The sequence below is a fragment of the Trachemys scripta genome, chromosome 4 (genome assembly GCF_013100865.1).
Source record: "Trachemys scripta elegans isolate TJP31775 chromosome 4, CAS_Tse_1.0, whole genome shotgun sequence".
In the NCBI taxonomy this organism is placed as follows: domain Eukaryota; kingdom Metazoa; phylum Chordata; order Testudines; family Emydidae; genus Trachemys; species Trachemys scripta.
The window spans coordinates 16670458-16696585 of NC_048301.1; the positions used below are offsets into that span (position 1 = coordinate 16670458).

The 26128-nt window shown below is 40.2% G+C and overlaps 2 protein-coding genes across 6 annotated transcripts in view; one reads left to right on the top strand and one right to left on the bottom strand.

Annotated features, from left to right (window-relative positions):
* Positions 1-26128, top strand: part of BRF1 (BRF1 RNA polymerase III transcription initiation factor subunit) — a 230182-nt gene that overhangs the window by 87292 nt on the left and 116762 nt on the right. For both annotated transcript variants that reach the window (XR_004645421.1, XM_034767834.1), the window contains exons 5-7: positions 4134-4206; positions 14314-14463; positions 16485-16578. Coding sequence is in view for 1 of the 2 variants with exons in the window: in XM_034767834.1 (XP_034623725.1) it covers positions 4134-4206; positions 14314-14463; positions 16485-16578 (317 nt within the window). In the remaining variant the exon portion in view is untranslated. The remainder of the gene's footprint in view (positions 1-4133; positions 4207-14313; positions 14464-16484; positions 16579-26128) is intronic.
* Positions 5796-11037, bottom strand: BTBD6 (BTB domain containing 6). 4 transcript variants are annotated; one of them, XM_034767837.1, is made up of 6 exons: positions 10918-11037; positions 9509-9724; positions 8998-9298; positions 8437-8527; positions 8063-8181; positions 5796-7832 (listed from the first exon to the last, which is right to left on the bottom strand). In XM_034767837.1, the coding sequence occupies exons 3-6, from the start codon at positions 9207-9209 to the stop codon at positions 6800-6802; spliced, it is 1455 nt and encodes a 484-aa protein (XP_034623728.1). In that variant the 5' UTR covers positions 9210-9298; positions 9509-9724; positions 10918-11037; the 3' UTR covers positions 5796-6799. The 4 variants fall into 4 exon arrangements, with proteins under 4 accessions (XP_034623728.1, XP_034623726.1, XP_034623729.1 ...); XM_034767835.1 differs by having other exon boundaries at positions 8998-9724; XM_034767838.1 differs by lacking the exon at positions 9509-9724 and having other exon boundaries at positions 10918-11025.

Sequence of the window (26128 nt, forward strand, 5' to 3'; positions counted from 1 at the left end):
TACAAAGGTGAAACTAAATCTTTGGAGGCCATCTAGCTACAGCAGAGTGGGCATATGCAAATATCATATCGTAAGGAATAATTCAACAGGTTGTTAAGGAAGAACATCATGATATGATATGATTCTTGTTAAGAAAACAAGGATCAAAAGGATTAGTTCATAGTTTTTATCTGCTTGCCAAGCCTCTATCTGAAAGATGTCTTTTTTTGAATTGTAGAATCTATGATTTCACTTTTTAAAAATGTAGAGTCTGGTCTGTATGGTTGTAAAGAGAACCTTGTAAATGTGAACTGAGTGTGAACTGTTACAGTGATGTCTTAAGTCTGCAGATGCCCTGAAACAACATCTCTGAGAGAGGGATTAGGTGCTGCTGCTCATCTGACTGGGACAGTGACTCTGAAGCCTAATGATAATTTAAACAGCTATTTTATGACTGATCAAAGCATACAAACATGAACAATCATTTTGTGAAGCTCTGCACAATCTACTGTGAATGGCATCTTGTTTGGGGTCTTTGAATGGGCAGAATTTAGGAGAATACCATGTATTTTTTTCCAGTTCAGCCTTAAAGCTGTCTGACAAATGGGAGCAGTACAACAAGACCATTGAAACCCACACTAGATGCATCTTTTTTTAATGGATCTTTTTCTATTACCATAATTAAGATGCTTGTAAAATAAGAGGTTTAGACCTACAAATGCTATCATAGTTTCTAAACTTGGGGAATTTAGCTAGAGTGGGGATTGGAGAAAAGGGATTTAAACATTTCCCGGTAAGGTTGTAGACCCTTACAAAAATTTTTACTAGTGCAGGAGAACCAGAAAGTAAAACACACCTGTAAATGAATTGTTTTAATTTTCTAAGTTGAGTGAAATCTAAAAATTATAAATGAATGCAAATGGTGAATGTGAAACTAGATTTTAAAAATTATTTCAGCTGTAATATCACCACCTTGGATTAATAATAGAGATTAAAAAGATGTGGAAGAGCCCTCTTAAATTATCACTGCCAAAGGTCCTTAAATGACATATCTTTTATTGATTGCTGGGTTAGTCTTGTGGGCTCTTTAATTTCCAATATATATATAAAGGAACAAATGCCCCAGTACCTGTGAATATTTGATCATTCCGAAAGTATCTGTACTGGCTTGCCGAGAGAGAGAGAGCAATTTTTTATTGCTTATTCTTTCTGTGACTTTTACACTAGCATTAAAAATGTATGAGCGCTGTGAAAAAAACGAATATCACACACAATCCACTGGATAGCATACGTGCTTTCTGACTTCCTCTCTGAATCAATGGTAACCAAACACTGCAAGCGATTGCACTTAAATCTTAGAGCAGAAATTCCCTGAAGTACAATTTCTACTTTGAGTTTAGTAAGTGTTTTGTGTGGACAAGCTTTCTGCACCTTGAGATCAGTCATTATACTGTACGTGATGTGGGTGAAGTAAGAAGCAGGTTAGATTTAGATTTGTTTCAGGTAGGTCCTAGATCTGGAGACTTTAGCTAGACCCAGGAATGGATGATAGAATCAGTGATATGGCAATTTGACTATGCACTTGGCTCTGCTCATGCTCGAATACATCTGTTAGTCTATAAGGTGCCACAGGACTCTCTGTTGCTTTTGGCTCTGCTGAAAACTTAATGTGACCCCCCCCCACCCTGCAACCCTTGACTATTAGGACTTCACCATGGGAAACCTGTGTCTTTATGCCTATTGGTACTTATTTACTCTGTAATTGATGTTTTTATGGAAAATTTGCTGGGGAGGAGTGTTAATTGTATTGTCTGCAATTATATGGTCAGATGGGGACAAGAAGGAGGTATTTGAGCCTTCTGCCAAAAAAAAGAAAAAAAAAAACAAAAAAAAACGGGAGAAGATGAATATTTTCATCTGTTGGTTTGTATTTTTCTAGGCTAAATGAAAGAACTGGGTGAGTCAGTGAGGCCTGGGATGGAAAAATATGTGGTTGGCTCTAATGGAGTAACTTTATTGACTTGTATAATAAATCCTTCTTGTGGGTCAGATTTCTAAATGATGAGGTTTAAGATTTATAATCCCGGGTCGGCCAACTAAGAGGCTCAAACTACAATGTGGAAAAAAACTCTTAAATCTTCTTAGTAGTTTGTCAAAACAAACTGCAGTGCATTGAGAGAACCGAAATCAATAGAAGCGAGACCCCCTTGGAAACATTGTATAGTTTTGCTTTAGTAAAAATTGTTCTATCTTCATAGCTCACAAACAAGAAATAAACCATGCCGTGTCAAATTCTACAGGAAATGCTAGATATTGGGTATCTATATATATTTTTATACCATGATACCCATCAAGCCTAATGTTGATTCAGGGGGCACATTTCAATTTTGGTCACTTCCTCTCTGGGGTTAAGTTGTACCATCCTTTCTCTATAGCCCTACAGATAACACTACAGTTATCTACCTGCTAGTCCTGTCTCACTGTTGGTCATATATGGAGGTTGTGTCAGAGAGAGATTCAATACATTCCACTAAATATACTAAGTGAAATAGTACCCATCTACATTTGAGTGATAGATTGAATGATCTCTTTGAAGATGACTGACAGCTTTGGAGATTCTTGTAATGGTTTTAAATTAAAAAAAATATATATCAAAATTAAAGTACAGAAAAATCTCCTATCACTTCCTGAACAAGGGGAGAAGACTACGTGAAAATACTTTGATGAAGAAAGTTCACTTCAAATTGGATGACTTTTTTTTTTTAAATAGCTTTTGATGCAGAATGAGTATATTTATTAACAGGAGGCCTGCATCCTCATCATGCTTTCCGTAAACTTGTTCGATGTGTTTCAGTAGCCCAGGTGTATACTTCGCTCTCTACTAACCAGCTTCACTTTGCATGGAGGAGGGACACTTCTGCTGCATAAAACCACTAAAACAGAGACTACTTAAATTTAAAAAAAGGACTGTTTTTTCAGTATCGTGTCAGAGGTCTGAGTTTGAGTCTCTTATCTTTGACCTGTATCTATGCCTTGGGGCTGCAGCGTGCTCATGTAGGAACACCCTCAGTCAATTTGGAACTGAAGCATAGCAACATCCAGCCCTCTCCTAAGGCCAGAAAGGCGCGACTTAATACATTATTTTATTTCATTTCTTCAAACTTTTGGAATACGACTAAGTGCCTAGTCCATAAACTAAAAATCATTATAGGAATATAAACAAAGGGCTGCCCATAAATATCTCCTGAGCCTACAGTCTCCTCAGTGGCCTTAGAGAAGAAGGTAAAAAAGATGAGCTTTTACAGTGTGCATGGAAAGTCAACAAATTGGAGGTCTGGTGGACTCGGGTTGGGGTGTCTGTTCCAAAACTGAGAACCCCTCACATAAAATGCCATGCTAGCAGCTCCCCCTCATCTATATTAAGGGAGCCTCAGCTCGCGCACCTTTGTTGAGCTCAACTGTGGCAGTTTAATCACTGTGAGAGAGGCAGTCTTTCTGGTAACCAGGTCTCCTAATCACTGAGAGCTTTATAGGTTAAAAAAACCAGTATGTTGAACTGAGGATAGTAACTGAAAAATGAAGGAAGGCAAAAATCCTTGGCGCACTGAGTGCCACTCCCTCCCTGGGTGGAAAAGTAGTTTTGTTTGTGCTTGTAATTCTAATTATACGACTTTACATGATTAAACAAAGCTAAAATTGCACTAACTTGCAGGTTTTGTTATGTGAAGAGAGTACCACTGCAGTTATAGTTTAATGTAACAATAATGTATGAATACATAAAACGTCAAGGTTTTGAGCTACAAACTGGGAATTGTCCAAGTACTCCAGGACAAAATGGGGCCCGCTGAAAAGCATAACAGGCAACCTGTTGCAAAGTAGTGCAGTGTTTTTAATGTTTTTTGTTTTGGCTTGTGTCACAGCTTTAACTTTTCATATATCTTTTAATGAGAATTTCGCTTATCTCCATGATTTATAAATCCGATTGCATCAAATGATTACTTTCACTTCAAAATATCTGGGTGATTTTTTTTTTTTTTTTTTTAACAAAAGCAATTTGCTTGATGTTTCAGAGGTGGATTTTCATCTCTGTATAATGGAGTACTTTTTTAATGTTTGTTATTTAAGATTCAAATTATGTTTTCTGTCTTTAATAGGTGAATGTCTATGTGCTGGGAAAAACTTTCCTTCTGCTGGCCAGAGAGCTCTGCATAAATGCTCCAGCTATAGGTATTTTTTTAAGAGTTGGCTTTCAGTACTTGGGTATATTTTACCATAGTTTCATGATTGCTCTTAGAAGGCAAAAAATTTGCAGAGTACAGTATTAAAGGGGCACTTTAAAATGAAATTCGGAGTAGTCTAGGGATAAAATTTGACTAACTGAGAGGCAGAAGTCATCTTAAAATAGAAAACACAATAGTGGGACTGCTGTTGAATGCATGTAAGCTTGACACTATTTTCTTTTCCAGTTAAATGTCATTCTCTACCTCTTAATATATGAATAATGTAAGCCTTAATGAGAGTATGGACTGATTTGAGAGAGATGCTTATCTACAAGCATATTTCAGTTCAACCAAATAAGACACTGTTAGGTAAAGTATTTGCTAAAATTTACTGTGTGTTCAGCACCTGAAGCTGCTGATGTCAGCACTTGAAATACAAGAGGATTTATGGAAAATGAGGAGCTTTATTTTGAGAGAATGTTAGTAATCAGTTTGCTTAAACTATTATTTTTTTAAAAAGTGGCGGTTGAAATAAGCACAGGTTATGTTGTATGAAAACAGTTTTTAATCTAACATATATTAAGATCTGCTTTTAGTAGTAGCAGCTCCAGACAGCGGTGTATGCATTTCAGTACTTTTTCAAGCCTGGCAGACTGTCAGCCACAGAAAACCTTACTAACTCCAGTTAAAGGGATTGGTTCATAAGGGCATCACATGACTGTTACCCGCCTCTTTATTCTAGTATTTCTCCTGTATTTCTTCAAACTCTTAATAGCTTTTACTCTGCATTGATGGACTGAGAGATTTTTTTTTTTTGTCATCAATGAACAGGCTACTTACAGCTAGCCATTGAGGAGCACTTGAGAACATTGCTCTCCCTAGAAACTAAGCATCACCTGTCCAATTATTGAGTTCAGTGATCATGGAGTATCAGCCAAGTCACAGGGCCAGTTCACTCTGCATATCTTAATACTTGATGAAAAGAATATTCTCCCTCCGATTTTTGCAGTGGAAATCCGGCACCCTCAGAATTTTCACTGCAGTTTCTAAAGCCAGAACAGGAAGTCCTGTATTATAGTTTGTATTTGAATTGAATTGTCTTACAGCAGCCAGTAAATACTTGTCTGGAAAACAAGCAAGCTTTTAAACTAAATATTACTGGTACTTTTTACACCAGGAAAAAAAAAAAAAATCTCTAATCCCTGTTTTGTACTTTTTCCAAGGTCACTGCTAAAAGGATGAGAAAAGGGTACTGCTTCTAGTACACAGTAAATATTTTCAACTGCCTAATCTCTAATGCTAGAAAAAGCTACTTCAGTCATTTTTGTAGTCTGTATCCTCGAATTTGCTCAGCAGGTGTAAATAAGTGATGAAGTACATTTGAGAGATTATTTCACCCGTTAGCTGTATAAAAAAAGCAGAGGGCGCTCTGGGTGTGCAGCCTGTTTAGATGGCTTCCTCCCTCATCATCAGGAATTTTAAATGTATTACTTAAGATTATTTTTACCAGACTATATCTCTCTCAAGCTAGCACCTGAATTTGGGCAGTTTAATTATTGATATATTTCAGTTCTTTGCTCCTTCAGTGGGTTTTTGTAGATATATAAAAACCCTACAAATTTAAGCTGCATTTAAATGTGGCTTAGTACTGTAACTTTTACCAAATCTATATAAAACTGAGTCAAAGTTCTTACTTCATACATTGGTTTCTAATTATCCTAGTCCACACACAGTTTCTGTACCAATTTAACAAATCTGTTTTTAACTATGTGTAGACAAGGGCCAAGACATTAGGCCAGTCTGTTGCAACTTACTTGAAAATGGGACAGATGTCAGTTTAATCTAAAGCTTCCCTAACTCCACAAAGAGCAAATGCAGTAGCTGTAGAGAACTTAATCTGAATGAAAGCTTGTAAGGTTTCAAATAAAAGCTTAGGATATGTTTTTAAATCAGCTTTGCAGTCGCTCAAACCTTTCTGCTTTGTCACGGAAGTTTAAGAAAACGGTGCTTCCTTATACATTTACCTCAGAGGAGGGAAGAAACTGTATAGTCCGCCTGTTTGTGGAGAGCTTTAGTTACCTTGCAAAGCTATCTCTATATTTGTGCTGATAGTTATGCCTTTTATAGTCACACACAGTAGTCTGAATGTTCTGTTTATCATTTTCATAGGAATCCCACCACTAAACTGTACTACAGAGATATTAACATGGTCACTAGCCATAAAATCAGCAATGATCAAGTACACAGGTTTTAGGGCAAGTAAAAATGTTTTATATTTCACAGATTCATAAACTGCTCTAGTTTAGAACATCCTGCTTACGTCAGCTGCAGTCTGCAAGTTAGTTATCTATATACAAAATAAATGCACATTACGTGCAGAATTTAACATTTTTCTGCATGTTGCAGGTTTAATTAAGTCAAATATCTTATGAATAAATAAAATAAGATTAAATTCAAGAGCATTCCTTCACTTATTTTGATAGCCTGATGTAGTAGATAAGTAAGTAGTGTAACATTCCACACTGCTGTAGAGGTTTGTGGTAATCAAAACATCCTTTAGTGTGAATAGCAGTACTGGAATACAATCAAAGTGAAATGCATCATGCATAGAAAATGAGTTCAGGTATTTGTCCTCCTTGTACTCCAGTTCCATTGGTACTGTCTGAGGAGCACTGGAATTGGAATGTTACTTTTCCACATTGTACTTCAGTCATTCCCTCTTGCCCAAAATAACTAAGTTCATTGCCATCAAGAATGGCACTTACGTTGTAAAATGTGTCTTGCTCAACCTGCACAGGGTGTTCAAACCACACAGAGAAAGTATTACTGGATCCATCAGAGGTAAACTTTGTCAGATTTTGAGCAAGAACAATTCCTAGACGTTTAAGTTCAATTTTGACGCTGTATTCAGCTTTACCACAGCTTGATCCATACAAGCCTAGTCCGGCTATGAATATCCTTTTATCTACAGCAAATTGGATACTGTCACAGCGACCTCTGTACCTCCATTGGTTACTACGATATGCGGAGGATTGAAATCGATGGCATCTTTGAGGTACAAGTCCTTTTCTTTTTGTCAGTGGAAATTCTAGCTTGGGTTTATTTGCAGCTGTATACCATAAGAATATATTATGCGTTTCCTCAAGGGTAAGGATGTCAGATTGAGCAGCTCCATTGGCAAACTCCTCCAAAGTCATAGTTGGAATCCGCACCAAATATAAAGCTTTTCCTAATACATTCCTCTTGTTCCTTGGTGTAATTGGTAGGCCTTGTCTTTTGCATTCAGCCTCTGCCCAATTAAGAACAGCCTCAAAAACTACCACCTCCTTAGTGTTTAGTGCTTCCCTGGTTACAATGATCTCTAGTGTTTGTTGATCAATTTCACAGAAGCCTTCTGATTTCAATGCCATTTCTGCTTGAGCATCAATTACTTCCCAGCAGCGCTGCGTCAATTCTGGCTCCTCAAAGAGTCTGCTCTGAGACAGCAGAACACAAGCATTTTTAGCCTCTAAACTAGTCTCCAGAAAATTGACGCAAGCCTTTGCTAAGGCTGGGACGATATACTTCTTGGCAGCATACAGAGTAGCAAGCACTGTGTCAGCTTCCAGGTCAATTTCATCACTATACATATACCTAAACAGAATAAAAAACAAGTACTTTTAAAAGCGACATAAATCGTGAGAGATTAAGCTACCATTGTCATAACTGACAAGTAGCAATTTGACATCATTCAACATTTGTCAGCACATTTAATAAAGCGTAATAGCTGCATGTTCCTAGGTGCCATTTAAAAGATTTTAAAGATGTTTATAAACCACTTTTAGTGTCTACACATCCTGTGGTGAGTTGTAATGACCACTTACTTTAATAAGATTAGAAAGGCTGCAGGTTCCACATCTGGTATATGGATTTCAGATCTGACCTCTGCAAGATCACCATAAAACATAGCATAGAAGACAGAGCTACCAACTGCCAAAACATACTGTTAAAAAAAAAAAAAACATGTATGTCTTTAGTATGTATCTGTGGTAATTAAACATACTAGCTGACAGAAGAGATACTGGGGGAAAACTTAAAAGCTTCAATTCAAACAGAAATCCCTTAAACTGTCCCATTATAATTAAGATATATAAAGTTATTTCTTTACTTTGGAGATCAGACAATATCATAATTAGACAAGTTAACTCCACGACCCTAGCAGAAGAGGGAAGAAGGAAAAAAAAACAACTGCACAAACCTTATGGGCAGGAACTTTCTTTGATGCCCCCAGGGGGCCTACGATAAAATGTACATCAGCCATAAGTTCGTTATTGAACATCAATGCGTTCCTGAAAGTAACAGGAAAGGAGAAACCAAATTAGATTTGCCAAGTTTATCACCTGATACCACAATGCAACCTAATGCTACATAAATCAAGTCCTGGTTTCAGTACGTGTCTACTCCATCCCTTTGCTACAGCTTGTACAGTGGGATACTTTCTTTCACTGTGGAGTCGGTGGTTGCACAAGTGAGTTGAGGGCAGAATGTGGCCAATATGCAGATACAATACTTAAACTCCTTTTAGGCTGCAGGGGGCCTGTGACTGCCACAACTCGCTGTCTTTTGGCTTGGGGAGCCGTACTTTCTCCTCCCACCCAATCTGGGTTGGCAGGGCTGCTCATTGCTAAACAGCCCACGTTTCCTGCCTTTGCCACAGAAGGGGGATGGCCATGGGACTGGCTCCTGCCCTGTAGTTCTCTGGGTGGTGGGGGGCAAGGGCTGCCCAAATGCTGTGCACTCTGGCCGGGCTGGCTCTTACCTCTCCCGCAGGGTGGGGTGGAAGGACTGCCAGTTGGAGCTCTCCAAATTGTTGTTGTTCAGGTTTTGCAGTTGCGGTGGTGGCGGTGGCTGGGCACTCTGCTGAAGCTGAAGGGCGTTTTTCTTGCTATTGGCAGCAGCAGCGGCAGCAGCAGCGTTATTACTGTTTGCAATATTGGTGTTAGCACTGGCAGGGTAAAGCTCTGCAGCCATCTTCTTCTTCAGGGACAGGGGCACTATCTCATAGCATGCTGGCCCCTTGCCGTTTGACCTCACGCTCTTTTTGGACTTCTTTAAGGTCTCTGGAAGCAGAAGAAAGAAAGTCAAACACTTCATGATCCTGCCATTGAGGCAGCCATGGGGCAGTGGCATGAGCAAGAGGACAGCTATTCTAAAGTCAAGTCCCACTACCTGGATACTTAAGATTTTAAACTGCAGCTCTTGCTCAAAAGCCCCCAGCACCTTTTCTGGGGAGCAGAATGATGCAGTAGTGCATGAGTGCCAGTGCTCACCTTTGCTTGAAGATCTCAGCCTCAAGACCACAGGCAGGGTTGCAAAGGAAGACCCCAGGAGGGATACAGGCAAAGAGTTTCCCCAAAAGGAGGAGCAGCAGAGTCAATCCAGAAAGCCTCCAAGAGTTAAAGCCCAGCCCGCGCTGAGCTGCTGCCAACCATTGGATCCTCTTTGAAAGGCGACTCGGATCCTTCTTCCGGGCAAGGGTTAAACATCTGCAGAGAGACCAGCAAGTTCCCAGCCCCAGTATTTAAACAAGGGCCGAACAACCCCTGCCCCCGGTGTCTAGTCCCCACCACGGGAGGGGGCGGCTGCTGTAAATCCCGCCGCGCTGCCTGCGGAACAAAACTTTCCCAGATTCAGTCCCGCTCCGAGCAGATGCCCACGGGGCCGGGGTGAGGGTCCGCGTCCCGCGCAGCTGAAAGGCCAGGGCCGCTCGGCCCGTCTCCCCGGCGATCAGCGGGCGCTGCCCTTGGGGCCGCCTCCCTGCGCGGTTGTGGTTCTGCAGCCCGGCGGCTTCAGCCAGCAGCGGGGCCGGGCGCCCGTGTCCTCACGCGTGTGCGCTGCCCCCACCGTGTGTGTGTGTCGGCTTCCCTCCGCCTCCTGCCTCAAATAGCCAGCCGCGGCCCCGCGCGTCACGCCCGCCTGCTCCAATGGGGAGCGCCGGGGCCCGGGCCCCGGGGAGGCCGGGCTCCCTCCCTTCCCAGACAATATGTCATTCTTCTCCGCTCCCTCCTACCCACCAGCTCGCCCTCCTCCCCCGCCACCCCCACCCCCCAGCCGCTTGGGAAAATTACAGGGAGCCAAACTCCACCGCCCAGGAAAGGCTGCAATGGAGCCAAATGTACCGATGCCCCAAATTCACCCCCAGAGGCGGGGGGAGCCTTACACGAGCAACCCCCCGCCCCCGGTGCAGTGGGGACCTACCCCGCCAACTTCCCTCCAGCCCTCTGCAAAAGTAAACCCAGCCCCACGGCCATCCGCAGCCTGCCTTCAACTTCCCCGGGAGAGCCCCCAGCTGCAGCGTCTCCCCCTGCCGAGAGCAGCTCTCGGCTTGGCGTGACTCGGGCTCTGATGCTGAGCCAAGGTGAATCAGGAAGGCAGTAAACAGATGGGGGCAGAGCTGGCGATCGGAGCGACTTTTCTTCCTGAAAGCCTCCCTCCTCCCGCCAAGCCCGCGCACATAGAGCCGGCGAGGCTTTTGTTTTCTTCCCGATCCCGGGCATTACTTGCCGCAGCCGAGCAAGTCTGACATGTTGCAGAGAGGGAGCCCTAGCAGGCAAGGCAGAGGTGCCACGCAGAGGCACAGCACCACTGCAGTTTGGGACTCGGCTGCTGCCCAGCAGCGGGGGAGCGCTGCAGAGACCCAGCCTGCCCCAGACCACCCAAAAAGTCGGAGTCACTGTACCTGCTGCCCTCACCAGGCGTCCTTCCGCCCGCACCGAGCTGGGAAAGTTTGCACGGCAGGCTGCTCCGTGGAGTCAGAAGCCATGATTATGGAAATGGTTGGGAAGACGGGAGGGGGCTGGGTCTGAGTCTGAGATCCTGTTTCTGTGCAGCCAGCCGTTCCCAGCCGGACCGAGCGAGGGCGCCCCAAGGCCTTCTGCAGCCGCCTTGCGCGCAAAGCTGCTTGCTGTCAGGCCCTTTCTCCCTCCAGGGTTTGAACTTTTCGGAGCAACAAGAGCACAGACAAAACATGAAGTTGCCCCGGTGGTAAAAGCAGTGAGGGATATTCAGAATGCAAGTCAGCACTGCAGCAGACACTTGGGCTACCTTCCGAGTGCGTGGAAGCTGGAGTATCCTGCACACAGACAGACAGTGTAAGGGTGGGGTTGTAGCAGGAAAGGCAACTGTGGGGCTTTATCTTAAACGCCAAATCTGTTGGTTGTTTCCCCAGCTACACCCCCACCCATCATCCTTCTGCACCTGGGGTATTACACTCCTGCTCCTGAGGAGTTACCAGAGTGTAACTTGCACCACTATTGCCATCACCTCTGAGTTTGATTTCTAGTGCTTCACTGGATTATAGTTTTGCCATATTTTCTGTGGGGTTTTTTTGGGGGGTGGTGTGGGGGGTGATAGAGCAGCAGTCATTTCTGAACAAGGCCTGTTATTAACCTCCAGAAGCACACTGTATTACAGTAACTGTTCACACACCACACATTTATGCCCTCTCTGTTTTTGTATGATCCAGCGATTCTTGCTCGTAATGATGATTTTGAAATTTTGTGGCCACTTCGTTTTTCACCCTGACATTTCTGTTATCTATTTTGATGGATACTATTGAAAGCAGTGGTGTCATGACAAAGGTAGGATAGGAAGGAAGGATACGGGAAACTTTCTGAAGAGTATGAAGTTCTTTCTGAGTGCACATTGAGTAGTAGAATAAATAAACATAACTACTAGCTTTCGCCCTGATTCTGCAAGCTGTTCGGCTCAGAATGGCCCCTGCAAATGCATGGAATTTCCCTGAAGTCAATAGGGCTCTGTATGGGAGCAGAGTTCTGCCGGCCTGGAGCAGTCTGCAGTATCAATGCATTTATTTAGAATGAGTGAAAGAACCGCAGTATTCTACTTTTAACTTAACTTTTTAAAAAATGTGTCGGCTTGTTTGCATCCAATTAAGAAGTTGGTTTTACATTCGTCCTAGACCTACGTTTAATTCTTATACTCTTAATATTGCATTGCAGCCATTTACAGTCTGCCGGTTGGTGGAGAGCTTCTTTTCAGTTTTTAGTTTTGTTTAAGTCATTTGCATTTACTACTTTTCAAAACTCCGATTGTTTTGCTAGTTTAAAGATGTAAATTAATGTGTAGCACAAACTAGTAGTTTCTGTCAAATGATCTGTGGGCATGAATGCCAACAGAATTTCCTGAAAAGCTACAATGCAAATGTTTGTCAGTTCATAGAAATTATAGTGAAAAAATGCTTTGAAGAATTTAAAGTAATAATAAATTCCTCCTCTCATTTGAGGCCTTGATTTTCTGAGGTGCTGAGTGGCTTCAGCATCCATTGAAGTTGAGCCCTTTTGTATGAACCCTGCCAAGTGAACTTGAGAAGATTTTGAAATTGTCAGCTCATTACCGTAACGACTTTGGTGTTTTGGAATAATGTAAAATGGAAATTGGAAAATGTAAAAAGCTAGAGAAATGAGTTTTCACTTTAAAGGGTCATTATGTTTTGTTGAATTATGAGTTAAACAGTTTTTTAAAAAAAAAAACGCCATATTTAACAATGAGACCATAGTTTTGAAAGAACTTTATAGTGGTGGTGGTGTTTTTTTTTAACTGAAGGATTTGAAGGTAGATTTCCCTGGTGTATTCTTTCAGACAGGCCAGTTACTTTTTGGTGATAGACAGCTTAAAATACATTAAGTTAAATAGGCATCCCTGATGTTAGATGTGATATGGATGATGATTGGAGAACAGTGGGAATGATTCTGTTTCCTTACTAATTGCCTTTAGGGAGTTAATATTTCTATTGTTTTAGTTATAATCATGTTTACTAGTTGATTCCATTTTGTAATTTCAAAATTCTTTGGGAGAAATACTTATGTCTGGAAGTTTTTGCTTTAAAGTAAAATATGCAGTCTTTTAAATGGAAAGGCTGCAAGTCTGTTGGTGTGTAGTACAATCCTGGTAATTGGAAATGGCAACAGGATATCCATTGTTTGAACTTAGTAGTAAAATGTAACTGGTTTGATTAATTGCAAATCTGTAAGACTATGTAAATTAATGTTTTCAGCAGAAATACCATCTTTATCAGTTAAAGTGCCCAAATGGGGAATCCGCTAAGGAAATTGAGTTGAGTGTAATAGTTAACAATTTACCATACCCCATAGATTTTGGGTCAAGTGATAAGAGGCTTCCAGGAAATGAGAAATTGATACCCCGGAAAAAGAGAGTAAACAAGTATAAAGCATAGCTTTTAAAAGATTCTATTTGATAAACTAGAAGTTGGTTTAGGTAAAGCAACCACCCAGCTTTTTGCTGTTCTATTAGTCTATAGCTGATAACACCAAAATTTGAAATTATCTTATACGTAGAGGGGCAGATACTCATTTGGTGTAAATTATCTTAGCTCCATTGAAGTCAATGACATTTAAACCAGCTGAAGATCTGCTTCAGTGTGCCTGATAAACAGCTTTTTGTATTGCTGGAGTATGAATCTGTGAATATGGAATTTTGATTAAGGAACTGCAGCTGGTTAAATTTGGAGATATGTGTAGACTTTTGGTAGTAATATTTTATTTTTAAACAGATTAATTGTGTTTCAAAGAGTAATTTATAGTCAGGTACAGACGCCCATAAGTTAGTATATATGTTGCTATACCGGTGAATGTTAAAAAGTTTGGATCTAAATTATCCCCCCAATCCTGCAAATACGTTTGCAGATGCTTGAGTTAACGCATGTGTGGAGTCACCCATTAATGTTCATCATATGCATAAAGTTAGGCACATACACAAGTCATTGCAGAACTGTGGCCTAAAAGTACTGTATATGTGGAATACACTATGGTGATACTTTAAAAATGTTTAACTGTAAAGAAAAAAGGATTAGTGTTTTAGCTGCTAATTGGTACAGAGATTAAAAAGGTGGTTCTAAAGAATAACCAGGTCAAATGATCCAGTCTCTCTCCCCCCCCCCCCCCAAAAAAAAAAAAAAAGTATTTTAAGAGTTTTTTGTTACTGAGATACATAGCAAATCAACTATGGAATGATGTCTGTGGTACACTTGTTCAAGGTGCATGTTTCAAAAGCTAAAAGTCATGTTTAGAAATAATTGTATTTTATTGTGTTGCAGATCCATGTTTATATATTCCTCGTTTTGCGCACATGCTAGAATTTGGAGATAAGAACCAGAAGGTATCAATGACAGCTCTAAGATTATTACAGAGGATGAAAAGAGACTGGATGCACACAGGACGCCGACCATCGGGGCTCTGTGGAGCAGGTATCTAAAATCTGGTGTAAATTGTTTAGCACATAAAGTGCCAATCTGATTTGCTATATAAAAAGGCTCTGTTTTGGGTTTAGCCATCAGATGGTGACTTTTTTTCTCTTAGCTGAGATGTTGTTAGATACCCTTTGCTCTTATACTCTAAACGTGCAGAGCCATGTTCAAATCCAGCAACTTCATCCAAAGCATTTCCAAAATTCAACCTTTTATTTCTGTCCATGGTGCGAAGACTTTTGTTCCAGGCCCTCATGTTCTTGCAGTTTGTTTACTCTACCCTTCTCTCTGGTATCCATATCACTCACTCTAATACACCTCTACCCCAATATAACGCGACTTGATATAACACGAATTTGGATATAACGCGGTAAAGCAGCACTCCGGGAGGGCGGGACTGCGCGCTCTGGAGGATCAAAGCAAGTTCGATATAATGCTGTTTCACCTATAACACTGTAAGATTTTTTGACTTCCGAGGACAGTGTTATATCGGGGTAGAGGTGTATCTGCAAAATACAGTTGCTAAGATCATCTTCCTTGCCTGTTGCTCTGCCCATGTCACTCCTTCTTCTCATTTGAAATCCCTCTACTGACTCTGCAAATTCAAGCTTTTTGTCCTCACCTTTGAAACCATTCATTAACCTGTCCCTGCTTTCTTAATGAACTTTATTCCCCATTGCATAGTCCCCGTCCCCTCTAACTTGCCAGTGATACTAACTTTGACCTCCCTTTTCTCCTCTTTTTCACAAATATCTACATGCATTTTTTTTATGCTGCCCCACATGCATGAAGTGCCCTCCCTGAACTAATCTATAAGAATGCTACCTTTTCCTTCTTCACACTTCTTTGCAAGAGACCCATTTATGTTCTAATATAGGGGTAGGCAACCTATGGCACGCATGCCAAAAGCAGCATGCAAGCTGATTTTCAGTGGCACTCACACTGCCCGGGTCCTGGCCTCCAGTCCGGGGGGCTCTGCATTTTAATTTAATTTTAAATGAAGCTTCTTAAACATTTTAAAAACCTTATTTACTTTACATACAAGAAAAGTTTAGTTATATATTATAGACTTATAGAAAGAGACTTTCTAAAAATGTTCAAATGTATTACTGGTACACGAAACCTTAAATTAGAGTGACTAAATGAAGACTTGGCACACCACTTCTGAAAGGTTGCCGACCCCTGCTCTAATACCTACAAAAAATCCAGCAACTTAGGTTAGGTTGAGTCAGGGATAGCTGATATGGTGAGGGTATCAAGAAGTTTGTTTGGTTGCATAGGTTATCTGAACACTTTGCATTATTTGCAAATTTTAAGTGTGTACATATGTAAAAGAAAAGGTTTTTTGGCAATAATGCAGAACACACAGATAACCCATGTGACCACACAGTCTTCTTGGTACCCTCACCCTCTCTTTTACTGTCTGTGACACTTAGTTTTGTGTCGTGTTTCAAATCCGAGTGTAAACTTTTTAGGACTGGGACCATGTCTTCCTCTGCATTGGTATATCATTTAATACCATGGAGTCCCGATTCCATGAGCCCTTGGGTACTACCGAAATACAAATAGTAATAATAGGAAATAATCTTTTACTGGTACTGACAACTACCTAGATGGAATCTATATCTTATTTTTGGCTTCTGGTAAAGATTCTAGGAGAGCAATTTATTGATGAAGACCAGATTGCTACTGAAAAAAAATACATTCTTTTATGTGTGGAACAATTCTATATTCTTGTGTTATATTTGAGTAGCTCACTTTGGCTGCCAAACCCAACTAAAGCATAGAATTTTACAGAACACATTTTGCCAGCTTAATTTTATTGAATGGGAAGCAGAGTTTGTACAATTCAACATAATCACCTGAATTCAAGTATACAGCTGAACTTTAGCATTTGCTGTTCTTTAACTGAAGTTGAGAACAGAGATAGAGTACACTTGTATGGCTAGGTGTTTTCTTCTTTCTTTTTCTTTGCTTTGCTTAAATACCTTTGTCACTGACTTTCTCTGCTCATTCTCTAGCTCTTCTAGTGGCAGCAAGAATGCATGATTTCCGACGTACTGTTAAAGAGGTTATCAGAGTGGTCAAGGTTTGTGAGTCAACGTTAAGGAAAAGGTCAGTGGAGTTTTACTGTTTTAGTCTTTTACTTAAGATACTGAAGAGTAGTAAGTTCATGCAGGTGAGAGAGAAATTGATTATTTTTCTTTTTAGAAATTCCAGGAACTTTTGAAAGTAAAAACTTGGTTTGCAGGTCAACTTTAAGTAACATTTGTTGCTATTTATATAGAATTTTCCAATTCCAAGTCCGCAAAAGTGCTTTACAAAGGTGGGTAAGAAGCATTATCCCCATTTTACGGTTGGGGAAATTGAGGCAGAGTTAAGTGACTTGTGTAACATCACACAGGATTTATGTGGCTGAAATGTCAGCAGTGTTCTTAATTGTGCAGGTGGAGTAAATGGTTGATCTGCAAAGCTGTGAATGCTGTGGGTTTACTGCATTAACCCAGTATTTAATCCCTAGTGTATCGTGTTTTTTTGTAACGGATAATACATACCACTTTACAAAATTTTCTGTAGAGTCATGCGTTTTTAGTAGTACAGTGATGATGATGATGAAATAGAACTATGGCCTCAGCGTAATAAAAACCAAGCTTGTAAAACAGGATGACAATTTAATTTAAGGTCGCAAGTGGTTGTGATCAGAACCTGAACATGAACATTTTCCATGTACCTTTTTGTCTTTTAATTTTGAAGACATTATTCTTTAAAAATATTTTTGGACTCTTCATATCAAGGTAAATAATTGGAAATCAAAATACTAAAAAGAAGGACATACACTAAAGAAGACCTAGTAATTGCTTGCATTTTTCATTAATGAGTAGGGCTGTTGATTAATCGCAATTAACTTACGTGATTAACACAAAAAATTAATTGTGATTAAAAAAAATTAATCGCGATTAATCAGTTTTAATCACACTGTTAAACAATAGAATACCAATTGAAATGTATTAAATATTTTGGATGCTTTTCCTACATTTTCATATGTATTGTATTCTGTGTTGTAATTGAAATCAAAGTGTATATTATTTTTGATTACAAATATTGGCACTGTAAAAATGATAAATGAAATTGTATTTTTCAGTTCATCTCATACAAGTACTGTAGTGCAATCTTTGTCATTGAAGTGCAACTCGCAAATGCAGATTTTTTTTTGTTACATAACTGCACTTAAAAACAAAACAATGTAAAACTTCTGAGCCTGCAACTCTACTCAGTCCTACTTCTTGTTCAGCCAATTGCTAAGACAAACAAGTTTGTTTACATTTACACGAGATAATGCTGCCCTCTTCTTATTTATAACATCACCTGAAAGTGAGAACAGGCATTTGCATTGCACTTTTGTAGTTGCCATTGCAAGGTATTTACGTTCCAGATATGGTAAACATTCGTATATCCCTTCATGCTTTGGTCACCATTCCAGAGGACATCTTCCATGCCGATGACATTTTTTAAAAAAGATAATGCGTTAATTAAATTTGTGATTGAACTCCTTGGGGAGAGAATTGTATGTCCCCTGCTTTGTTTTACCCACATTCTGGCACATATTTCATGTTCTAGCAGTCTCGGATGATGACCCAGCACATATTATTATTCATTTTAAGAACACTTTCACTGCAGATTTGACAAAACGCAAAGAAAGCACAAATGTGAGATTTCTAAAGATAGCTATTGTACTTGACCCAAGCTTTAAGAATCTGAAGTGCCTTTCAAAATCTCAGAGGGACGAGGTGTGGAGCATGCTTTCAGAAATCTTAAAAGAGCAACTCTCCGATGCAGAAACTACGGAACCTGAACCACCAAAAAAGAAAATCAACGTTCTGCTGGTGGCATCTGACTCAGATAATGAAAATGAACATGTGTCAGTCTGCACTGCTTTGGATTGTTATCGAGCAGAACCAGTCATCAGAATGGACGCATGTCTCCTGGAATGGTGGTTGAAGCATGAAGGGACATATGAATCTTTAGCGCATCTAGCACGTAAATATCTTGTGATGCTGGCTACAACAGTGCCATGAGAATGCCTGTTCTCACTTTCAGGTGACATTGTAAACAAGAAGCAGGCAGCATTATGTCCTGCAAATGTAAACAAACTTCTTTGTCTGAGCGATTGGCTGAACAAGGAATAGGACTGAGTGGACTTGTAGGTGCTAAAGTTTTACATTGTTTTATTTTTGAATGCAGTTATTTTTTGTACATAATTCTACATTTGTAAATTCAATCTTCATGATAAAGAGATTGCACTACAGTACTTGTATTAGGTGAATTGAAAAATACTATTTTTGTTTTTTTTACAGTGCAAATACTTGTAATCAAAAATAAATATAAAGTAAGCACTGTACACTCTGTATTCTGTGTTGTAATTGAAATCAATATATATGAAAATGTAGAAAACATCCAAAATATTTAAATGTATTCTATTGTTGTTTAACAGCACGATTAATTATTAATGAGAAAAAAATGAGTACAACTGGAAGACTACTAGAGAGTTCTAAGTTTTTCCCCATGAATTCAGTAAAAAGTAACCAAACTGTGAAATATTCGCCCATTATTCTTTGAGTAGTGTACCTATGGGTGCTCCGTGTTTGGATATGCCTCTGCCTGTGAGCTTTTGATTGGAGAGTCTCGTCAGCAGTGTCTGTGGGTCCGTGCCTGTGTCCTGGTTGCCCATGTGCTCTGACATAAGGGAAGATAAAGAGGGGTGGACCCACCGCCACTCCAGTTCCTTCTCAACTGCCTGGGGCTTGAGATGGAGCGTCGCAGTATCCGCTTTTGGTAGTCACATGGCTGGCTACTCCTCTTGCTTACATTTTATTTTTTCTTAGTATTTTCTTTTTGTCTTCATTTGCAGTTAATTTAGCACAGTCAGCACTTTTGGGGGGGGGCATGGGCCCCCCCCCACTTTTTTTTGTCACCCACTTTGGGCCTTCTTGGACCTTGATCCCTAGCCTTGAGTACGGGTTATTCCCAAGACCTCAGACTCCAAATCCTGTCAGACCTGCCACATTCCCACCAAATGTAAGATCTGCTCAGGATTTAAGAGCAGACCTGGGAAATTGAGGGAGGACAGAATTAAACCCCTGTACATTGGAGTGGCCTCCGGCCTTCGATTCTTTGATAAGCAAAGATTCTGGGGGCCTTATGGGACTGTCAGAACCTTCAAAGAGGCAAAGACTTCCCAGAATGGGACAAGAAAAGGGGAAAGTCATGCCTGCAGTCTGGATCTCAGGCAGCCTAATGTCCTGGTAAGGATACTGCTGATGCTCCTGTTCCTTCCAGTACTAACTGCGGGACCAACCAAGAAGTTGCACACTGAGAAATCCTACAGAGTGGTGCTGTCTTTGGCATTGGACTCGGTGCCTTCGAAGCATAGAGACTAGAACCAAGCCGAGAATCTCTCTACAGTTCAGAGTAGCCAATTACCAAGCCCTTATGGCAAAGTATGACTTCACAAACTATTCTAAATTTACATCTTTTATTGATCACCTGCCTCAGGATTAGAGGGAGCAATTTCAGGTCCTTATTACAGATGTCAGACGGTTGCCAAAGCATCTCTTCAACCATTGCTCGATGTCACCAACAAGGCCGCACACTCCATGGCTACAGATGGGAATAGTCTTTCCCTAGCTGGATGATTGGCACCTGAAAGGACATTTGTTCCTCAAGGTTCAGACAGCAACCATGAAAGCCCTGAGTCTCCGCTTAAAACGCAAAAGTCTACCCTCTCATCCATTCAATATAGAGACTTCATCGAGGCCACTCTGCACTCCTTCACTGCCAGAACCTATTTACCCAGGGATTTGTCACCATGTCCAACCTTGTTATAAAAATACGATAGAGCCCACAAACCACAGCAAATGCTTGCCTACAACTTCTGAGTCACATGGCATCCTGTACATTTGTGACACCCAATGCAAGACTACATTCTCTGTGTCTCTAAGCCTAGTTCAAAACAGTCTGCATCCCCAACAGTCTATCCAAATGGGTTTCTGTACGCCAGTGGGCCTCAGAGTCTCTCATTGGACTTTCATGATTGAGAAGGACCTGGAGTGGTGGTGGGTTCTCCTCTCTCCCCCATCGTCCCGGGGGCACGCCAGCCCCCATTACCCTCATGTCAGAACATGCAGGCGCAGACCTGCAGACACTGCTGTTGAAAATCTCCAAGCAAGAGCACACGGGCGTATGTGCATCCTGACGTGGAGCACCCATAGGGGGACACATCTTGAAGAACCCCAGTTACTGTACAAGTTAAGTAACCTCTCCTTTTTTTTCTTTCAGTAGGTACATTTGTCCATCTCCAATATTACCCAAATTTTGTTAAATTTTGACTTTGGAGGAAATTTTTTACCCAGTGATCAGCAATAGAGCATCTAGGTGCAACTAATTAATTAAATATTAAGTACTAGTTTCAAATGTTGTTCACTTTTCAGTTGTGAAAAATAGTTGATACAATTCCTAATCTTTAAAATGGGAATGATATTTCCTTAACTTACGGGGTTGATATGAGGATAAATTCGTTGTTTGTGAGATGCTTGTATGCTATGATGATGGGGATATATCCGTATTAACGTCACTTTGCTGTCTGGTCAATGGACATGTTCTTTAATAAACATTTTATAATTCATGATTTCTGCACTTCATGATGCACTTTTAAGATAATATGTTTAAGTGTTCATTTTTATTAGGAGTAATAATAAGCATAGTAAATTGCAGTTGGAAGTAAATTTAGTTTTGACCAGTTGTTTAAGTGAAGAAATTTTGTTGTAAAATTCATGCTTTGAAATGTTTACTCAAGTCACACACATCAGCTAAAATGACAGCGTTATTTACTTTGACAAGGTAAATGTGACAGCTGAATATTTTCAGGGAGCTATAATTACAACTGTATTTATCACGAATCTATAAAACTTGATTGATGTTTTTGAAATAAGAGCACATTATATGGTATTTAGCAAAGGCAAATAAAAATTCCCTTTGAATAAGTGTTTCTGTAGCCAAGGGTTTTTTCATTCCTTTCAAGAATTAGAATCTTGAAATATCATTAAATGGAAGTTGTCTGAATTAATAAGTACTTGCTTCACATGCTTAAATATCCCTCTTCTCATATGAAGTACACTTTTATTTATTTTTAATTATTACTGTTTCTGTGCTGTATTGTGTTAAGAACTGTTATCGCTTTGTGTAGATGGGAATGGGACTAGTTGTAGGTACTAATAGACAATGTTAAAATATCATCTATACTGCTGAGTACTTTTCTCTGAAAATTCTTAAACCAAACTACAAATTTTAGTCAAAGTTATTAAAAATAATATTGGTATTTCTGAGCCTCCTGATTGTGCCTTATTATTTGATTTATTCTTCCAATTTGTTAAATTGCTGCTGACGGGTGGATTTGCTCCTGGATTATGCCAGTGTCTGTGGCAGAAAACGTGCCTTGGAGGGGTTGGATCATGACAATGTGCTCTCAACTCCATCACTGCGGTTGGTGTTATATGGTCATAAAAGTGGACAGTGAGGTTTGGGGAGATGATGTGGTCAAGGCACCTGGGGGAGATGCCCATTTAGTGTAATCCATGGCAGCATTCTACCTGTGGAGCCACTGCTATAGGTTATAGTTGTCCTCCTTCCCTGGGAGATTAATCCTAATCCTCTGTAGCACAACTGCCTCTGACAATTTACCCTCTTCTCTGGGGACTGGGGTGAATTGAGCCCTACTTATTAGCCTTTGGGCCAATAATCTGCCAGTGCCATTTATCAGAACAGTAGTCTCAGCAGGAGGCTCACAGATATGTGTCATTAATGGGTATTAAGTAATTCAGCTTCTCATCTTGCAGAATTGTTTACCTGATCATGAAAAGATACCCCTTTTGCAAGGAACAAAACATAATGGTGACACAACAGATCCTGTCACTTGCATTTAAAACAACAGATCTTAATTACTTTCAACTTGTATGTTTAGTTTAAAACCATTTTCTTTTTCTTTTGGCAGAGCTGCAGTAAATAACCTTAACAATCACGTCACAAGGCCTTGTAGCTTTATAATTTGAGGCACACAATTCAAATGTACATCTCATCCGAATTGTTGAAACAAAATGTATTAAATATTTATAAATGCACTGAAAATTCTATCTGTTTCATTGCCAATCTAATTGGAATAATATTGATTTATATATTACTTCATAGGGTTCAAAGCACTGTACAAATATTAACTAATCAGTCAAGTTTTTATTTCTCTGTATCAGTTTTGATGATACATATGAATTGGCTTTTAAATTCCTTAATATTTGTATTAGTTTATCCCTTACATTTATATCTTTATATAATGCACCTGTCTCCACTATCACCTTTTTTCCTTCAGTCAATATTCTCCCCCTTGTTTTCCCATTTATTCACCTGTTGCATATTGCTAAATGGTAACTTGTAATCTATTTGGAGCAGGGACACAGTGTTTGTCCAGTATCTAGTAGAACAGGGCCCTGATCTCTGTTTGAAAATCTGAGGCGTTTCTTCAATGGAAATAAATACATCTTATTTTTAAACACTTGTAAATAAAAATGAAATACTTGTTAAGGTTTTTTAATAAATTGTCATTTTTTATATATGGAATTTCTAAAAAAGGATTATTTTTTTAAAATACATTTCACAATGGATCCTGCCGTTGGTTAACTTCAGTACATTAGTGAAACTTCACTTAGAGGAAAGTGGAATGTTAGACGAGAATTGCTTCAAAGCATTGCAGTGTATGAATTTTAGTTTCAGTTAGAGAGAACCTCTCTGCTTACAGCAAAATTCTCCTGTTGACCAACACCCCCCCCCAAAAAAAAACCCCCACCCCCCCCCCCCCAAGCCATTATTACCAAAAGGTTCCGCTGTTATAGATCTGGGTGAAATCATTGCAAGAAAAAATTGATAAATTGGCCCCTGTGCTTACACTATGGGCTCTGAAACTTTCTCCAACCCAGGGCTGCATGGGTAACTTTCTGGAAAAGAAGTAGTCCATACATTTTTTTTTTTTTTTTTTTGGCAGTATAGACATATCCATAGAGTTTAATGCTAGAGGGGGCCACCAGATCATCTAGTCTGACCTCCTTTATATCACAAGCCACTGAACACCCCCCAGCCAATCCTCAGCAAACCCCAAGTATTTCAGCTGTCTGGAGATTTAAGGGTACGTCTACACAACAGTTGGGAGAGCAATTCTCAGCATGGGGAGACCGACACTCTGTCTAGCTCTGCTCTAGCTCTAGCTAGTGCACTTAAAAATAGCACTGTGGCTGCTGTGGCGCAGCAGTGGCTAAACACGCAGTGGGTCAGGTGGGTGTGTACTTGGGTGGCCAGCCCCTGCTGCTGCCTTTGGTGCTGTGGCCATCCTGCTATGTGGAGCACACTAACTTGAGCAGAGCCAGCATGTGTCTGTCTACCCATGGTGGGAAGCATGTTCCTAGCTGCTGTGCAGACATACCCTAAACTATTTTGTGTGCCACATGAATCAAGGTGCACCAATGCCCAAAGCCTCTGTAATGCCAAGGAATTGATTTTAGTGAGATATACCTAGATGCTTCCTTATGCAACTAGCAGTACATCACTACGTTTGCTGTCTTTGATATCTTCTGTACAATCATTACAATTAATAAATACAGTCTTGGGCCTTGATGCTGCAACAGTTCCCTAAGTGCTTGACTTTTTGCATCTGAGTAGTTCCCTTAATGTAAGGTTAGGCTGTATTTCTTTTCTTATAAATCATATAACATACTCAAGGGACAACCATTAAATTTCATAAGCCTTTTTTAAATTTCCAATATTAACAAAGCAATCTGTGTAATAAGGTTCTAGGATTGTCACTCTGAAGTCTAGAATGTCTGTTGAGTCAGCGTGAAGTGATGGAAATAGCTGCAAACATGGCTGAGCGCTCTTTCTGTTTAGAATGTCACCAGGTTCAATCATCATTGGGGTTTGCAGTCTGTTTAATTTTTAAGTTCTGAGACACTTTGATTTTATGAAATACACTTGTGCCGTGGCACGGCTTTCAGCTACTAGTGTTTTATGAAGTACTAGAAATATTTCAGTTCTTGAAGTAACAAATTCCTTTTTAAAATAAAGTTTGTTGGCGCCTTTAAATTGAAATGCCAAGAATCCAAAGGATAACTTGTAAAGTCAATGGGATTACTATGTGTATTAAGTTAAGCACCAGTGTAAGTGTTTGCAGGGCTTTAAAGTTTGTTTAACAGCTCAGTATAAGCACATGTACAGGCATATACCTTTTCAAGGTGCTAATTCTTTAATACTTACTAATGATGTATTCACAAATATATATTTTAAAAAATACACTTATCATAGTCTCAAGCCTGTGAAATATTAGACAATTATCTTCTATAATAATAATAATAATAATAATAATAAAATATAGTATATTGGTTTATAACATAAGTAGTAGCGTGTAAAGTGTGTAACCATTTCTCTGATATATCTGTATTCAGTGCCTCTACAAAGTGGGGTGTATGTATGATATCGATGCATATAGTGTGTGTGCATTTAAAAAAAAATAATGTAAAAATAGACTTATTTATTTAGCAAACACCGTGTAACCATGTCAACCCAATCTATCGTATCACCTCTGTGCCAACATGAAGTCTGAACTTGCCTCATGCTAATGAATACAATACTATGGGTCGTCAATTCCAAAGAAAGGTCAGACAATAAATGATGGGGAACATATATAAATATTCTGAGACTTTACTAAAAGGCAAATCAATTAACTAAGGGTACGTCTACAGTACGAAATTAATTTGAACTTATTCTATTCGAATTTTCGGAAGCGATTTTATACATTCGGTGTTGTGTGTCCCCACTAAAGCGCGTGAATTCGGCGGAGTGCGTCCACAGTACCGAGGCTAGCATCGAATGTCGGAGCGGTGCACTGTGGGAAGCTTTCCCGCAGTCCCCGCTGCCCATTGGAATTGTGAGTTAAGCTTCCAGTGCGTGATGAGGCAAAAACATTCTGGTGGGTGTTTCTGGATGTGTGCCGTCACTCGCTCCACCCTCTGTGAAAGCTACAGCAGATGCCATACTGCTAGCAGACGGTGCAGTACGGTGCACCGGCTGTCTCCTGGTACTAGGAATTCACCTCGCATGTCCTCTCGTCTTTCTACCTACTCTTTTATCTAACCATTTCCTGCCTGTTTTCGGCTACCATGAACCGAGCAGCACAGCTTCCGCCACAAACTCTGCTCTCCCGCTCTTGCATTGCTCTCTAATTTTTCCATGTTGTCTGTCCTGGGCTCGCGTGCAAACTAGAGAAGGCAACAATTCCCCACCGTTTTTCGGCTACCGTGAACTGAGCCACACAGCTTCCGCCGCAAACTCTGCTCTCCTGCTTTTGTAGCTCTAGCGAGCTTCCCGACTCTGTGAAAGCTACAGAAGACAACCATTTACTGTCTTTTATTGGCCATCTTGAACCGAACAGCTCTCCTACGTTTCACGCCCTTTTTCCAGGATTACCCGTGCAGGCGCCATAGCGTGGCAAGCATGGAGCAGGCTCAGATCTCCGTTGCAGTTTTGACCATTGTAAATACCTCGCGCATTATCCAGCAGTACCTGCAAAACCGGG

What these genes read in the sequence shown, in the direction of transcription:
- BTBD6 (XM_034767835.1), bottom strand. Translation starts at nt 9,368, where the DNA reads ATGCCACTGCCCCATGGCTGCCTCAATGGCAGGATCATGAAGTGTTTG. An exon ending in CACCCCACCCTGCGGGAGAG is followed by an intron (nt 8,528 to 8,997) that starts GTAAGAGCCAGC and finishes TGTTACTTTCAG; the next exon opens with GAACGCATTGATGTTCAATA. An exon ending in AGAAAGTTCCTGCCCATAAG is followed by an intron (nt 8,182 to 8,436) that starts GTTTGTGCAGTT and finishes TTTTTTTAACAG; the next exon opens with TATGTTTTGGCAGTTGGTAG.